Raw genomic sequence first — 16,140 nt, 5'->3', positions numbered from 1 at the left:
GCAACACGCCCCGGGCGTTCCGCGTGCACGGAGGGGAGCCCCAGTGTGTCGTTCCTCCCGCTCCTCCAATCCCATTTGACTCGCGCAGCCGTTCGCTATTGGGCCTCGGACGGTGCGTGTTGACCAGGCAGGCCAGTGGACGTGACGGCTGTGTTTCTGCTCTCTTCCTCTCCTTCTCTCAGCTCTGCTTTATAAGCCGGTGGACCGTGTCACTCGCAGCACCCTGGTACTGCACGTGAGTAGCGATAACCATCAATCAAGCACTTTTGGTTTTTCCAGTCTTTTAATTTCCCTGGGGAAACTCAGCGAGCTCTTTCGCCGTCAGGCCGTGTAAGTAACGTGTGCGCGTGTGTTTGTGTGCGAATGTGTGCCGTCTGTCTGCATGTGTGTGTGGGGTGTGTGTGTGTGTGTGCGTGCGCGTGTGTTTGTACGGGCATGGTGTGTGTGGCGGTGTGTGTGTGTGTGTGTGCATGTGTATCCCTCTCCTTCAGGACCTGCTGAAGCACACTCCCTCCAGCCACCCCGACCACCCCTCCTCCAGGACGCCTTGCGCATCTCCAGAACTTCCTGTCCAGCATCAACGAGGAGACCACGCCTCGCCGTCAGTCCATGACCGTCAAGAAGGAGAGGTGAGGGGCGAGAGGCTTCAGCCAATCAATGAATGGATTAAAAACAATCAGTCAATCAGCTGGAGAAAAAAAAGGATCAATTATTCAATCACACAGTCAAACTTTTGTTGGTGCAGCGCTTTGCAAGGGTAAGGAGTCAACAGTGGGGGTGGTGGGGGGGGGGGTGGCATGGTGTGTGTGAATGGGGCGAGGTCGCAACACAATCCCCCTCTTGCCTTGTGGTTGGCCACCGTGAGGCTGACCATGACCATACTTAGGTCACAAGGTCACGTGGGTGTTGGGATGTGTTGCAACTCTGATGTACGTGCTGCACTGCATCACAACCTCCAACCCCACGACCCACAACACCAGTAAGACGACCCGGGCGTCAGCCTCTTAATGAACAGCAGCTAACCCCTAGCGAGAGAGGCTCTCCACTTCAGAGCAGGTTCTATGCCCATGTATGGTCATAACCAAATCTTTCAGTACAGCCCACTGTTTGCTCACAGTGGTGGATTCTTGTCTCCTCCTAAGCCCCGCCTCCCAGCCCCCATGTTTCCCCGGAGACCATGTGGTAGGGGCGTGTGAATGGAGGGCACACTTTGATTGGCAGGTGGCGTACACAGCCAGAGATAATGCCCTGTAATGAGCCGACAGCTCGCTTACTGATGGGAGTCGGCATTCATTATTTAGAACTTGGAAGGGAGGGGGTTGTGGAGGCTCCACCCCTCTGCACACGGGGGGGGGGGGTCATTACTGTACCACACCTCCTTTTGACTCTTATCTTCTCTGCTCCCCCCCCCCCCCCCCGCCCCCACTCTTCCTCCCCCTTATCCCCCCCATCTCCCTCCTCTCCTCCCTTACCCCCCCTCCTCTCCCCCTTCCTCTCCCCCTATCCCCGCCGGCCCCATTTGCAGCCATGCCTGTCCCAGACCACAGCGGTCATCAAATATTGATAGAGGATACATGAAATGAAAGTAGCGCCTGAAAGCAGTCTAAATCAACAAGGAGGGTTGAGGTGGGGTCTGTGGGGTGGGTGGGGTGGGTGTGGTGAGGGCTGGGAAGGAGGCCAGGGGCTGTCTGTGTGTCCAGGATCAATCCTTACAAATACAATCCAGATGACCTGAAGGAATACTCCTGTATCAGAGACTGATGATGTTCATACACAAGTCTGACTTTGTATCAGAACATCACCACCATCATGTCCAGTGAAGCCTCACAGACCTAGTTATTCAACGGTCTGAGCCCCTAACAACTAGTTACCATGACGCCCAGTGCGGTGGTCACGTGTGTCGGTTGGAACCAAACTCAGTCCGGCCTGTGGGGCTCGAAGTTGGTGTTAATGGTTTGTGATGTTGGAGGTCTAGGGAGTCTGGAGAGGAAATACTGTGAAGAAGCTCATCTGAGTTAACCTCTATGTAAAGGTAGGCAGCAGTGAGAAGTACGCAGGTACTCTATGTAAAGGTAGGCAGCAGTGAGAAGTACGCAGGTACTCTATGTAAAGGTAGGCAGCAGTGAGAAGTACGCAGGTACTCTATGTAAAGGTAGGCAGCAGTGAGAAGTACGCAGGTACTCTATGTAAAGGTAGGCAGCAGTGAGAAGTACGCAGGTACTCTATGTAAAGGTAGGCAGCAGTGAGAAGTACGCAGGTACTCTATGTAAAGGTAGGCAGCAGTGAGAAGTACGCAGGTACTCTATGTAAAGGTAGGCAGCAGTGAGAAGTACGCAGGTACTGTGTATTAAATGAGGTACTGGGAATTGAGAAGAGACGGCAGGTGAGTCAAAGGTTGGGGGTTTGTGTGTATGGTCAAGGGGGGTCCTACAGTATTATCATAACCTGTGGGGGTGAAGGTACAGCAGTGAATTTGTGCAGGAATCTTTTTGTGGGGGGTGGGGGGCTGGGGGGGGTTGGCAAGTGGCCCCTAGGGACCCTGCCCAGCCAGATGGGGAGGGGGCTCTATGACAGAAGCTGCTTAATTAAAATGCAAATGAGGCCGCCTGCCTCACCATCTCTCCTCTGCCTCAGGGAAAGATGTGCTCCTGATGTGTGTCTGTGTGAGTGTGTGCGTGTGTGTGTGTGTGTGTGGGGGGGGGCTACATGCCTACACACGCATGCATGTATGTGTGTGTAGGCTTGCCTGGTAGGCGAACATACACACTTGTGTGCTGATGCGCGTGTACTCCCATTGATACGTGTGCACGCTTGTTTGTTTTTGACACACACATTCATGCACACGCGCCTGAAGAGGCAGATTCGAGTACGCACCTGCTTCACCCAACCTCACGCGTCAGTGTGTAGGAGCCAAACACAGCTATATCTGTTGTGTATCATTTCCCCTCCAACACACACACACTCCACACACTCCACTCTACTCCCACCTAGCGACTCCTCCACAAAACCGGTCAATATTTCACTGTTGTTTTTCGCCATCAGCAGGCTTCCCCTGGTCTCTCTGCCGTTGCTGGGTCAGCCAGCGATCATCATTAGAGAAGGATCTGCTGTACGCTAGTCATTATTTCTTTCAGAGGCCCGCAGCATTTGGAGAAAAAAATGTCATCTGATTCGCTGAGACAGCTGGTTTAATAAAAGACCTCTCACTTTTTTTGAGGCCAGAAAAGAGGCCATCTTGTAAATATTTCACACTCTAATATTAGGTTCTCGCTGTAGTATGCTCAGGTAGAAAATGTCTCTTCTTGTCTCTCTATCTGTGCATTTAGTCTCTCAGACCTTCCAGTCTATGGCGACAAGACCAGGTTACTTAGGTTACTGTCTATTGGTCAGTGTAGCCGTGGTAACCCCTGGTTGAGAGGCCTAATTTGATTGTGTTCCAATTCAACTTTGTTGAGTGCTGAGGACTATTAAGCATGATGTCCAGTGTGACAAGGGTGCCCAGGGTTTGGGTGGGAGTGGGTTTGCAATCCTCTTACCTCTCCTGAAGGTAAGAAGGACCTCCTATACACACACACACACCCACACACACTCACACACACAGGAGCTATAAATCCTATGTCTGCCTGTTATTCTGTTATCCCTCTCAACTGGCTTATCCCCCTGTTGTGAGATCACTGGAATTGTGGAACCCTGTCACACCCTTATGGGATATGTAGTTCCTTTGTCCAGTTATTGGGATGGGGTTCCACCAACCACCGCACGCAACAAGACGGGGTGATCTTTTCTTATATTTCTATTGTATTCTAACTGTACTGAGCTGTGCTCCAGGGGGCACAGAGTCAGTGGGTGGTCTACTTTCAGGATTGTAAGCCTGGCTAATCGGAGAATCTGTCTCTGATCTACTTGGCTGATTTCAATCCATTGGCTCAACCCCCCCCTATCAAGCCAGGACCAACAGGATTGGGGAAGGTGGCAGGAATCCTCTTCTAACAGACATCTTAGCTTACAGCCAGAGGGCACACGCTATGGTTACAGAACGTCCCCTGAGGTTGAGCCCCGCGACACAGACAGCGAGAGACGTGGATCGTTCAGCGATATCAATCTCCAGTTTAGCCCGTGGAGAGGGCGGATGACACATCCACACACACTTGTCCCTCACCGGTGCACTCTGATGACGTCATCACCGGTGGCCCCGGCCGTGTGTCCGGACAGTACATCCAATGGTGACCTGCATGTGGTGTCATTGGCTAAACGTCCCCAAACGAGAGATTGCGCTATTGTTCCCCCGATTTACTTTACGTTTCTTTTGTATTTGGGGGTCTCGTTGTGAGTGGCAGGTCGGGATATGAATCATCTCGCGTGGAAGTTATCTATCACAGACTGCCATCGCAGGCTTCATTATCTGGCTAATGAATAATTACATCCGCCATTGGGAATTAGAACTGTCTCACATCCTTGGCTCGGGAACCGTGCTATGAATGTTGATCATTCAGGAAGAGTGTGTGTGAGCGAGTGTATGTGTGTGTGTGTGGGGCGGGGGGGGGTCTGCAACTCCACAGAAAGGTCGGCCGCCCACTGACTGTTCCGGCCCACCCTGCATTTTGCCAGGGGAGACCCTGTTAGGTATGTGTGCTTGTGTGACTTACACACACACACACAAGCGTGCACACACCAGCATATTGTCCTCCACAGCGGTGTTATGGCAGAGGGTAATGACTGAGCGTTCAGGAGAGGCGCTGCAGGGGAGAGAGATGGGGCGGGGGGGTTGTGGTGCGGTGTGTGTGTGTGGGGGGGGGGTTGGGCACTGTGATTGGCTTGGAGAGGCTGTGATGTCATGTCTTCCAGCCCTGCTGCCACGGCGACGGTATAGGGAGATGGCGGGGGTGGAGTGGGTCTGTGTGTGTGGAGGGGGGGGGGGGGGGTGAGAGAAGGTGATGTGGGGGGGGGGGGGGGGATGAGATATGGTGGGGGGAGCGGTGAGAGTGCTTCTAGTGTGTCTCGTCCCCTCAGGCCCAGCTTATACAGGGCGCCGTTAGTTGCGGTGAGCGGCGCTGGGGCTGAGCTCAGATCCCACCCTCTCAGGAATGAGTGGCCTGGCCCCTACTTCCTGTGGGTGTGCTTTACCTGCTCTGCCCCCATATCGCCCGTGTGCTTTGTTCAAACGTCACCTCCTCCACTACAGCCTTCAAACACAGGCCAGCTTGTTTTGTCAGTGCTCGTGAACATTGTGTCGTTCATGACTATAGGCACACTCTCCTCCAAATCTGTAGGTCTCTAGGTTAGACGTGGACAATACGTGGTGTTCTGTGGTCTGACATTAGTCCCTTCCTCTGTTCTACCCTTCTTCTCTTAAATCCTCATCTGTGTAGTGAAAAGGGCATGACTGCCCCCTCCTGGTGTCAGCCCGTATTACAGGCCACACACACCACTGAAAGTGCCAGAAGTTGATGAGTTTGGAGGGGAAAACGATATTGACTGTCTTTAAGGATCAATCCGATCGTGCCGCTGTCTCACTTTGGATGTGTGTGTCCGTGTGTGTGCGTGTGTGTGCGTGCGTGTCTGTGTGTGTGTGTGTGGGGGCAGAACCGTCAGCTGCTGAAAGACAGCTTCATGGTGGAGATGGTGGAGGGAGCCAGGAAGCTTCGTCACGTCTTCCTCTTCACCGACCTGCTGCTGTGCGCCAAGCTCAAGAAGCAGATCGGAGGGTGAGTCTGTCTCTGCCTGCCTGCCTGTCTGTCTGCTTGCCTGTCTGTCTGCCTGTCTCTGTCTGCCTGCCTGTCTGTCTGTCTGTCTGTGTGTCTCTGCCTGCCTGCCTGCCTGTCTGTCTGTCTGTCTGTCTGTCTCTGCCTGTCTGCCTGCCTGTCTGTCTGCTTGCCTGTCTGTCTGCCTGTCTCTGTCTGCCTGCCTGTCTGTCTGTCTGTCTGTGTGTCTCTGCCTGCCTGCCTGTCTGTCTGTCTGTCTGTCTCTGCCTGTCTGCCTGCCTGTCTGTCTGTCTCTGTCTGTCTGTGTCTTTTTGTAGGTCTGACAACCTGTGTTGAATTTACTCAATATTTTAATGTATGTTACTTGGTCTCTTTCTCCTTCCCTCCCTTCCCCTCTACAGAAAGAGTCAGCAGTATGACTCTAAGTGGTACATCCCTCTATCAGACCTGACCTTCCAGAGCGGCGAGGAGGCGGAGCCTCTGTCTATCCCCCAGGTGCCCGACGAGGAGCTGGATGCCATGAAGGTCAAGATCTCCCATCTGAAGAGTGAGATCCAGAGAGAGAAGGTACACACACACACACACATACACATACAGTACACACACACTATCAAGTGTATGAGCACACACACACCATCACAGTCATGAACACACACACTTGCCTGCACACACGAACACACGCATTCTCACCGCCCATTTATCTCCTCTGTCGTTGACCTCCCAGAGAGCCAACAAGGGGTCAAAGGTCATCGACAGGCTGAAGAAGAAGCTGTCGGAGCAGGAGTCTCTCCTGCTGCTCACGTCCCCCAGCATGGCCCTCAGGGTCCACAACCGCAACGGCAAGGTAGGGCCTCCTCGCTCGCTCACACACAGCCTGACGTCGACCCTGACTCCATCATGGGTCGACACGGGCATCATCACCGTCCTCGTCATGATCGTCACTCACTGTGATCCTTATCGTGTCAGGCTCTGGGTGCGTCGGTGTGCGCGCGTGTTGTTTTCGTGTTGTGTGATGTTGTGTTGTCTTCGTGTTGTGTGATGGTGTTTGTATTTTTTTTGCCGTCGCTTCCAGAGCTACATGTTCCTGATGTCGTCAGACTATGAGAGGGCGGAGTGGAAAGAGATGATCCGAGAGCAGCAGAAGAAATGTGGGTGCCTCTCGAACACACGCGCACACACACGCACACAGACACACACTCTCACACACATAGACACTCACTCTCACACAAATGCAAGCACGCTTGCCTCCACCTCCCTCCCCCCCACACACACACACACACACCACGGTTGACCCTCACCTTCTGAACGTGCAGGTTTTAAGAGCGTGGCCCTGACGTCCGTGGAGCTGCAGATGCTGACCAACTCGTGTGTGAAGCTGCAGACGGTGCACCACATCCCCCTCACCGTCAACAAAGAAGGTACAGGTTCACCCGTCCTGGAGCAGGGGCTCCGTCCTGTCTGACTCTGCTCCAACACAAACACAAAGTCCCATTCCGGTCTGAGCCCCTCTCTCTTTCTGTCTCTCTCTCTCTCTCTCTCTCTCTCTCTCTCTCTCTCTCTCTCTCTCTCTCTCTCTCTCGCTCCTCTGTGTGTCTCTGTCTCTCTCTGTCTCTCTCTCTCTCCTTCCTGCTCTGCTCTGTTGTTCCAGATGACGAGTCCCCCGGCCTCCACGGGTTCCTGAATGTAATCGTCCACTCGGCCTCCGGCCTCAAGCAGAGCTTGAGTGAGTCACCACCCCCCCCCCCCCCCCCTCCACTGAAAGCACCCGACCCCCTCTCCCCCGTCAAGGCCCTTCTGCAACGCTTTTCACTGTATTCCTTGAACTTACCTTACTCCTAACTACAGTAGCGATTCTCAATGAGGGATGGTATGTCATGTGTACTTGCACAACGCTGTCATGTGTTACTATGTCAACGCCTTGAGTGCACTTGGCGTATGCGTTTTTGGAGTCCATAGTGTGATTCGTTCATTCAGGGTCAGATCTCTATTAGGGAGACTGTGTGTATGTGTGTGTCTGATTTTAACAGTCTTCTGCCTCCTATCCCAGATCTCTATTGCGCACTGGAGGTCGACTCCTTTGGCTACTTTGTGAACAAGGCCAAGACGAGAGTTTACCGCTACACCACTGAACCCAAATGGAACGAGGTGAGAGACTTGATTGCGTGTGTGTGTGTGTGCATTGTGCTTTAGTGTAAGTTCAGAGGGCATGGCATCTGGTACTTATGATGTAACAACATCTTAACAAGGGTCTGTGTGTGTGTGTGTGTGTGTGTGTGTGTGATTAAGTAACTTGCTGAGAAACAGCAGAGGCCTGACAGCGGTGCAGCTGTTTCCCCTGTCAGCACACGCACACAGCCACAAACACAAACACACACACACAGCGTTACGACGTGACTACTAGACTACCTGAGAAGAAGCTACGTGAAGTGCAGGGGTAAACCAAACTCAATACTTAGCCAGACAGATTCTAAACTAAACCCGAATTAACTTTGCCTAACAAAAATACACATGAACACACACACCAGTCAGACACAATCAGCAGAGTCTGCTCCTCTGCTGTAGAAAGCTTCCACTGACCCAGCGGTTGACTAACGACTTTGCTCACTAACGTGGAAATGGCGCAAGGCTAACGAGGGGCTGCCGGTGATGACTCATGGCGTTGGAAAAGCTAACGGTGTGTGTTGTTGCCCAGCAACACACCCCACCCCGTCCAGCAAATTGATGTGTGTGTCCTATCCGGCGTGTTCTGGTTAATAATTAAAGAGGATTTAGCTCAGCTGTGCACTTTGTTATGAGTTGTGTGTTTGTAGTCACCGCAGAGGTTTGAACGAGGGTTTAGCGAGGCCTATCTCTTGTGTTTGAGCTCACACTTCAAGCAGGAAAGTACACACGACAGTGCAAATGATCTCAATGCCAACGGGGAAACACTATTGTGCCAACACTGTCACCATTCTCTGAATTCAAATGATTTTTGGTTGCACGACATGATCTCGATAACATGTGTTCCTGTGCGCTCCGTAGGAGTTTGAGATTGAACTGGAGGGCTCGCAGACCTTGAGGCTCCTCTGCTATGAGAAGAGCTACAACAAAAGCAAGCCCAACAAGGAGGATGGGGACAGCACAGACCACATCATGGGCAAGGGACAGATACCGGTAATGACGCCCAACAATGTTCCTCACCTGCACACAGCCCGCACTGCATGCAAGTCATCGCCATTGTCGTCATGCTGATAGAAAATCGCTGCGTCGTGTGGTGATGTCATCATTGCGTGACTGCAGTATGATGTCACCATGAACACAGTTCCAGCAATGAAGGGTTCTCTTTTAAGATTAGTGCAATAGCTAGCACAGTTCATACAGCAGCCCGACCTGGGTCTTTTCTTGTCTTGTATATCATAACCCATAAACTTCCGTCTCAAGATCTTACCATCTGCATTGCGACTGCCACAACACAGTCCTCCCTGTTTGTACACTATGCATCCCAAACCTTAATATACTGTACACGCTCCCATAATTGGTTATCTATTCATTTTAATTTGAAGAAACAGATGTGGTTGGTCTGGTAATAGGAGATGAAAGTGATCCTTGCTTTCAGACTGTCAACCCTTTTAAGAGAGCAGGTTATCTCTACCAGGACTTCCTGTGGCCGTCTTGATAGTACCCATAATTCATGTCTTCCTGTAAATGTCATGTCCTTAATACGGCCTCGACTGTGCAGACCCTGGGGCTGGCGCTCAGATCTGGCAACCCCGTCTCCATGGTGACCTTGCTTCTGCAGATGTAGTGTGTGTGTGTTTGTGTGTGTGTGTGTGTGTGTGTGTGTGTAACTACTAGATTTGAAGGACAGAGGCAGGCCTTGTTAAAGGTCTTGGTTAGACTTTCTGCTTTTATCTGGTTGACGTCCTGGGGTTTGAACCCTACAGTCCAAGCTTCCCCTTCTGTTGATGTCCTCATCTCCTCCCCCCTTCCACATCAAACCAGGTGTGTGTGTGCATTGGTGTGTGTGTGCATTGGTGTGTGTGTGCAAGCACGTGTACTCCTTCTGAAAGCCATAGCAGCCAAGTTTGCTAGTTTTCCTTCTCTTTTGTTGTCTGTCAACCGAAAAATGGACCCACAACCCCCTCTAGTGGTGGTCAAAATACCTGAAACAGGAGCATAGTACTTCTTTATTCACCAGTCCATCCTCTTGTCCTCTCCTCCTGCTGTAATATATGCATCCCTTCATAGCTAGGATGGAAAATCCCATTTTAGAGAAGGGAAGTGAACAAGGAAGGTTGCATTTCTGAAGAAGCCAAAATAAGACCCAGATGATTGGTCCACGCCGGATGACTGCCAGAACAAACCTCCCAAAGCTGTGTGAAGCTGTGTAGCAGGATCATCCCGGCTTCGCGGTACACACCATGTGTTTATCTACTCTACACTCTCCCATGATCCTCTCTGGGTGGTATGGACTGTACCCACGAAGCCTTAGTGTTTCACATCTAGCTTCACAACACACACAAACACACGCACACACAAAGTTCACCAACACATACTCCACAGACACACACGCGCGCGCGCGCACACACAAATTCACACAAACCGAAATTCACACGCACACGTTGTTGAAAGCTGAGCGGCTTATTGTGAAAGTCCCAGCAGATGATTCAGATCAGCGTTCCTCGCGCTCACAGTCTTTCCTGAGGGTAGGAATCTGACGCTCTGGGCTCAACTCGCTGGCCTTGCTGTATGTTTGTTTGCGTGTGAGTGTTTGTGTGTGTGTCTGGAGGGGGGGGGGGGGGGAGGGGAGGAGTGCATGCATGTTTGTGTATGTGTGTGTGGTGTGTGTGTGTGTGTGTTTGTTTGTTTGTTTTGGATGTTGTTAATCCACGGTTTAGACGGAGGCGTCTGGGTAGTGTGTGAAGAGGCTGGGGATGGGAGGAGAGGTGACGGTGCATTTCACAGCTTAGGCCAAAGCTAACTTAAGACAGGGGGATTAGCTGTGACTAACTGGAGTGACGGGAAGGGAGAGGAAACGACAGAGGAGCGAAGGAAGAAGGGAGGCGCAAGGCCAGAGGAGGAGGAGAAAACGAGCAGAGCGGGAGCGGAAGAAGTGGGCCCGACGGAACGACACGTGCGTGTGCGCTCGTGTGGGATCGCGCCATCCAGTCAAACGCACGCAAATTCATCCGTCGCTCCGGGTAATTGGCGTGAACAATACCTGAGAACTGTGTCTGTATAGAACCGTCCTGCAAGACTGAGAGACGGGGACCCACACGTCTCAGCCCAGCAAGCCCAGATGCTTCCCCAGGACCAAGGGGAGAAGGTGGAGGAGAAGAGACCAAGAGGGAAGGGGAGGGAAGGGAAGGGACCTCAGCAGCACTCCGGGGTTACACCACAGAACATGGACCACCGCCAACTGGACAGACATCAACACTGAACTGGGGAGCTGAGACCTTAGCCAGTCAGTCCACCCGCCCTCCCGCTTGTCCGTTAGTCGGTCGGTCGGTACGTTCAGTGGACACTATGACAGGCGGGCGAGTGGAGGTGTGGTGCAGCAGCGTGTTTGTTGGGGGGCGCGGCGTGCTGGAGGGCGATAGCCAAACGGAGTTTCCTCCTTGGGAGCAGGGGTGCCAATTGTCGCTCTGGATAAGTGCGTCTGCTAAATGACTAAATGTAAAATGTAAATGTAATTGTGGGGGCGCCTACGCGACTCCCTGCTCAGAGGCAAGGTAACACACCAGTACCAGGGACACACGTTGGACTTTTGTGTGTGTGTGTGTGGCGCTACTTTTGTGAGGTGCATAGCGTAAGCTGGCATAGTAACATGGTGTGCCTGTATTTAACAGTCATTGCCAGGACTTTTGGTTTTGCGGGCAGCCATATGTCAAGCCCTTTTGTCATAGCTTGGCATAGAGATGTTTTTTTCCCAACTTCTATGTGTTGTTGTGCCTGTTGAGATGACCTTCATGACAGTGTGTGTGTGTGTGTGTGTGTGTGTGTGTGTGTGTGTGTGTGTGTGTGTGTGTGTGTGTGTGTGTGTGCGTGCGTGCGTGCGTGCGTGCGTGCGTGCGTGCGTGCGTGCGTGCGTGCGTGCGTGCGTGCGTGCGTGCGTGCGTGCGTGCGTGCGTGCGTGCGTGCGTGCGTGCGTGCGTGCGTGCGTGCGTGCGTGCGTGCGTGCGTGCGTGCGTGCGTGCGTGCGTGCGTGTGAGTAGATGCTTTGACACATCCGACAAGCCCTCCCTCATTTTTCTACCAAACTCACTCCCACCCGCCCACTCGACACCCCTCCCCCTTCCACTCAACAACCTCCCCCTTACCATCCCCAACCCACCCATATATCATACTCTCACACACACACACACCTGTCCTTAATGTCTCCACGCCCATCAGTGGATGATTGAGGAAGTCGCGTTTCATGATTCAGAGCTGCACCTGACCAGATAGGACTCAGCTTAGAGGATGGGGGGAGGTTATGTTCAGGGGCTGGACACACTGAGCTGCCCTACCTGCGCTCACCTGACCAGATGACCAGTGAAAGTAGTCCATACGGGGACGGTAGTTTAAAGTCTGTTGGCCCTCACCTCTTATAAGTCACTTAAAAGATGACACTGCATGTGGAACACAGGAGTAGTGGAATAGTTCAGTATGGGTGCATGTACTGTAGGCGGTGTACGGTCATTCATATTTTTATTGTTTGTTTTCCCTACCAGCTTGACCCACAGACGCTCCAAGGCAAAGACTGGCAGAGAACAGTGATCCCCATGAACGGGGTGAGTATGTTTGTCTTGGTGTGCGTGCGTGCGTGTGGGAGCAACGGAAGGGCGTGTATGGGTGTTTGTGTATTTGTCTGTGAGCGGGTGCACTTGTGTATGTGTGTGCCTGCACTGACTTTTTGTGTGTGCGTATATGTATGTGTGTCAACACTGAGCACCCTCCTTCACCTCCCCCAGATTGAGGTGAAGCTCTCTATGAAGTTCACCAGCCGGGAGTTTAGCCTGAAGAGGATGCCGTCACGGAAACCGATGGGCGTTTTCGGCATCAAGATCTCCACGGTGACGAAGTGAGTCGTCTGGCCGATTTTTCTGAACCTAAACACCGTGATCGCTGCCTTGACCATCTGGCCCGTTACCATGGAGACGGGCGTCCCGACGCCGGCTGCAGTGACCCGAGTGAATGTGACGGGACGATCTCACGTCCAGGGAGAATACTGGAAAGGGGTGGAGGGGTGGGGGGGATGAGAGAGGAGTGGAAAGGAGAGAGGGAAAGAGAAAGTGGAGTTGGATGAAGTGGCTCTGGACTCTTCAGAACACTGCATGGGAATCAAATGTGTCAGCATAAGTCACAAGAAAGCAGCGCTAGGGTGTTGGTGAGTGATGGTGTGTGAATGTGTTTGTGTGACTGTGAGTTTACAGTACAGGGAGAATTGTGTGTGTAGTGAGTGTGTGTGTGTGTGTGTGTGTGTTACTGGATGAGTTCTGGCCAGTGGTGGTTTGTGTGAGTGACAGTAATGAGGATTGGTTCTAATGAGTGTCCTAATAGGTTTAACAGCAGAAGATGAGGGAGACAACATGTTAGCAATAACACCAACACAGACCACTCACAAGCTTTTACACGGACACATGGTTGCCAGGTTCTTCAGCACATAATCCCCTTTCCATGCTGGCACAGCAACCATAGACGCAAAAAAAAATTGATGTGCGTTTCACCATTGAAATGGACAGCGAATGTTTAATGATCTCGTGGGCTTGTTAACACTGTTACTGACGTGGAAATGACTAATGTAGCACACGGGAGCATGTTTGCAGCTCTAACACTTCGAGCGTTCTACATCTGCTCAAACACACAACAGCACTTGTTCCTCAGTCAACCATTCAACACAATATCGCGCATGTGCCTGCATGTGCTCACAAACTGGTGTTCCCCCCCCCCCCCCCCCCCCCATCTAGACGGGAGCGCTCCAAGGTGCCCTACATTGTGAGACAGTGCCTGGAGGAGATCGAGCGGCGGGGGATGGAGGAGGTGGGCATCTACAGGGTCTCGGGGGTGGCCACAGACATCCAGGCCCTGAAGGCCGCCTTCGACACCAGTAAGTGTAACCCTTCCACACACCCTCTACCCTCCCACGCTCACCTCGTATGATATTCATTTATGTATTTATTTGTCCCCAAAGGGCGATTTGTTCTGCAGCAAGACCAGCATAGAAACTGTTATGGCATACGTTAAAAAACACCATTAAAATACCATACAGAACAATCAAAAATACAACAAATTAACCCACAACAGCAGACCCAGACAATATCCCCACTAACTGCTCTCCTACTCCCACCCCCACAGTTTACAGAGAAATTGCAGTGGGAATGAAAGAATGTCTGTACCTGTTACTCCTTAATGTACTTTGTGTTTTATTTCATGGATTTTGCTTTCAGTGCACATGGTCAGCTAAAGCAAGTTGATGTGATCCATTTATATAGCCAATAAAAAGTATTAGGTATTCAATGATATTTATATGTATGTATGTACGTACATGTGTACCCAAGTTACATTACTCAGAAAACACTTACTATGACGATGTGTTCCTCAGGTGAACCGCAGATTTTGCTGCTCCTTTGTTGGGGATGATGGGTATTTTTGGTTTGACTAAAGAAATGCACTTGTGTCCTTTTCCCTCACTGTTTTCGAGTTTTGTATTTGTTTGTTTGAGAACTAACCCTGGTGTGTGAGGGTGTGCACTTGTACGTTTATTTTGCTCTTCTATCCTCTAACAGACTGGAGCATGCTGAAGGCTCTCCAAGGCCTGTCATGACCATACAAATTGAATGGCCTCACCTCCGTGGTTGCCGTAGCTACACTTCCTGTGTCTCTGACCCGCGCTTCCTGTCCCCCTCCTTCTAGATAACAAGGACGTGTCTGTGATGATGAGCGAGATGGACGTGAACGCGATTGCCGGGACCCTGAAGCTTTACTTCAGAGAACTTCCAGAGCCCCTCTTCACAGACGATCTCTACCCCAACTTTGCTGGAGGCATAGGTAACGGTACCTCCTCCCTCATCATCATCATCATCATCATCATCATCGCACTCGCCATCACGATCGTCATTAGCACTGTGTGTTTACATATCCTCTTACAATGTCCTCTGCACTCTCTCTCGACACACAGCCCTGTCTGACAGTGTCGCCAAAGAGAGTTGTATGCTGAACCTGCTGCTGTCTCTACCGGAACCCAACCTGGTCACCTTCCTCTTCCTGTTGGACCACCTCAAGAGGTGCTGTACTTCCTTGTAGTGGGCAGAATCCTCTTATCCGTTCCTCTCATAAAGGGACAGTGGAATTCTGGGATGTTCTCAGAGCTGTCGAATGGGGTTGCCATGGCGATTCGTTGTTTGGGATATTTGTTTCCTGCCATTGTCGTCGGCACCTTGAGAAGAGCCTTTATTGCTGTGGTCCGGGTTGATTCTTTTGAGTTCTTGGTTCCAATCTGCTTTGTTCTCTTTGTCTTCCCCCAGGGTGGCAGAGAAGGAGAGCATCAACAAGATGTCTCTCCACAACCTGGCCACCGTGTTTGGGCCGACCCTGCTGCGGCCCGCCGAGAAGGATAGCAAGATCCCCACCAACCCCACACAGCCTATCAGCATGGGCGACAGCTGGTCCTTGGAGGTCATGTCACAGGTAGGGCCCGGCTCTGTCTGTGCCCGTCTGTCGGTTCCTCCGTTTGTCCCTCTTGTCGCCTTCTGTTTCTCCATCTGTTCCTCTGTATGTGCCTCTATCTGTCCTCTCTCTCTCTCTCTCTATAGCTGTGTGTCTGTCTCTTTCCCTTTTCACGTGTGTATAACTCTTGAAATCTTTCTTTTCGCCTCCCTCTCCCTCCCCTTCAGCCTCTCTCACCAACGGTCTGTCTCTCCCCGCTCTCTTTCTCCCCGCTCTCTTTCCTCATTTCCACTCAGTCTTTGGCTGTCTTTCCCCCTTTACCACTCCCTCTGTCTCTGTTTTCCTCCGTATCAATTCACATTCAATCGTTTTATCAATGTGTGTCTAATCAACAGTCTGTCTGTCCGTCCATCTGCAGGTCCAGGTGTTGCTATACTTCCTCCAGCTGGAGACTATTCCCACTCCGGACAGTAAACGACAGAGCATCCTCTTCTCCACAGAAGTATAGAGGGGCCCTCGTTTTACCCTACAAAGACAATGAAAGATGGAGAGAATGAGAGGACGTTTGGCTCAAACTGAGCCTGTAGTTCAGTATGTCTTATCTGGGGAGACTTGTGTGACCAGGCCACTACTGGACCCCCCCCCCCCTCCCCGTGTTCTTGAAACAGTCAGCTGAGGTAGCCGGAAGACCAGTCCTCAACGTCACACACACACACATCTCAGACGATGCAGCATCACGTCACACCCAGTGTGACTCTCTGTGCCTCCTCCAACGCAGCTTAACTTTCGCTCCTCTCTTTGTCACTCTCAC

The 16,140-nt window shown here is 51.7% G+C and overlaps 1 protein-coding gene across 1 annotated transcript in view; it reads left to right on the top strand.

Moving 5' to 3' along the window:
- The window catches only part of LOC136956864 (breakpoint cluster region protein-like), a 55,279-nt gene extending 39,396 nt beyond the window's left edge, over positions 1 to 15,883 (top strand). Inside the window, 19 exon segments of the mRNA XM_067250886.1 lie at positions 183 to 235; positions 492 to 525; positions 528 to 554; positions 557 to 623; positions 5,577 to 5,705; positions 6,104 to 6,269; positions 6,427 to 6,546; positions 6,775 to 6,850; positions 7,016 to 7,120; positions 7,351 to 7,425; positions 7,750 to 7,847; positions 8,724 to 8,855; positions 12,395 to 12,454; positions 12,635 to 12,744; positions 13,631 to 13,770; positions 14,577 to 14,711; positions 14,842 to 14,947; positions 15,188 to 15,350; positions 15,748 to 15,883. Of these exon segments, the coding sequence (XP_067106987.1) occupies positions 183 to 235; positions 492 to 525; positions 528 to 554; positions 557 to 623; positions 5,577 to 5,705; positions 6,104 to 6,269; positions 6,427 to 6,546; positions 6,775 to 6,850; positions 7,016 to 7,120; positions 7,351 to 7,425; positions 7,750 to 7,847; positions 8,724 to 8,855; positions 12,395 to 12,454; positions 12,635 to 12,744; positions 13,631 to 13,770; positions 14,577 to 14,711; positions 14,842 to 14,947; positions 15,188 to 15,350; positions 15,748 to 15,837 (1,886 nt within the window). The 3' untranslated portion in view covers positions 15,838 to 15,883.
- Positions 15,884 to 16,140: the final 257 nt, after the last annotated feature.

The sequence above is a fragment of the Osmerus mordax genome, chromosome 14 (genome assembly GCF_038355195.1).
Source record: "Osmerus mordax isolate fOsmMor3 chromosome 14, fOsmMor3.pri, whole genome shotgun sequence".
Lineage (NCBI taxonomy): Eukaryota > Metazoa > Chordata > Actinopteri > Osmeriformes > Osmeridae > Osmerus > Osmerus mordax.
Note: the sequence above shows the minus strand (reverse complement) of the source record. Positions and strands in the feature narration are given on the sequence as shown.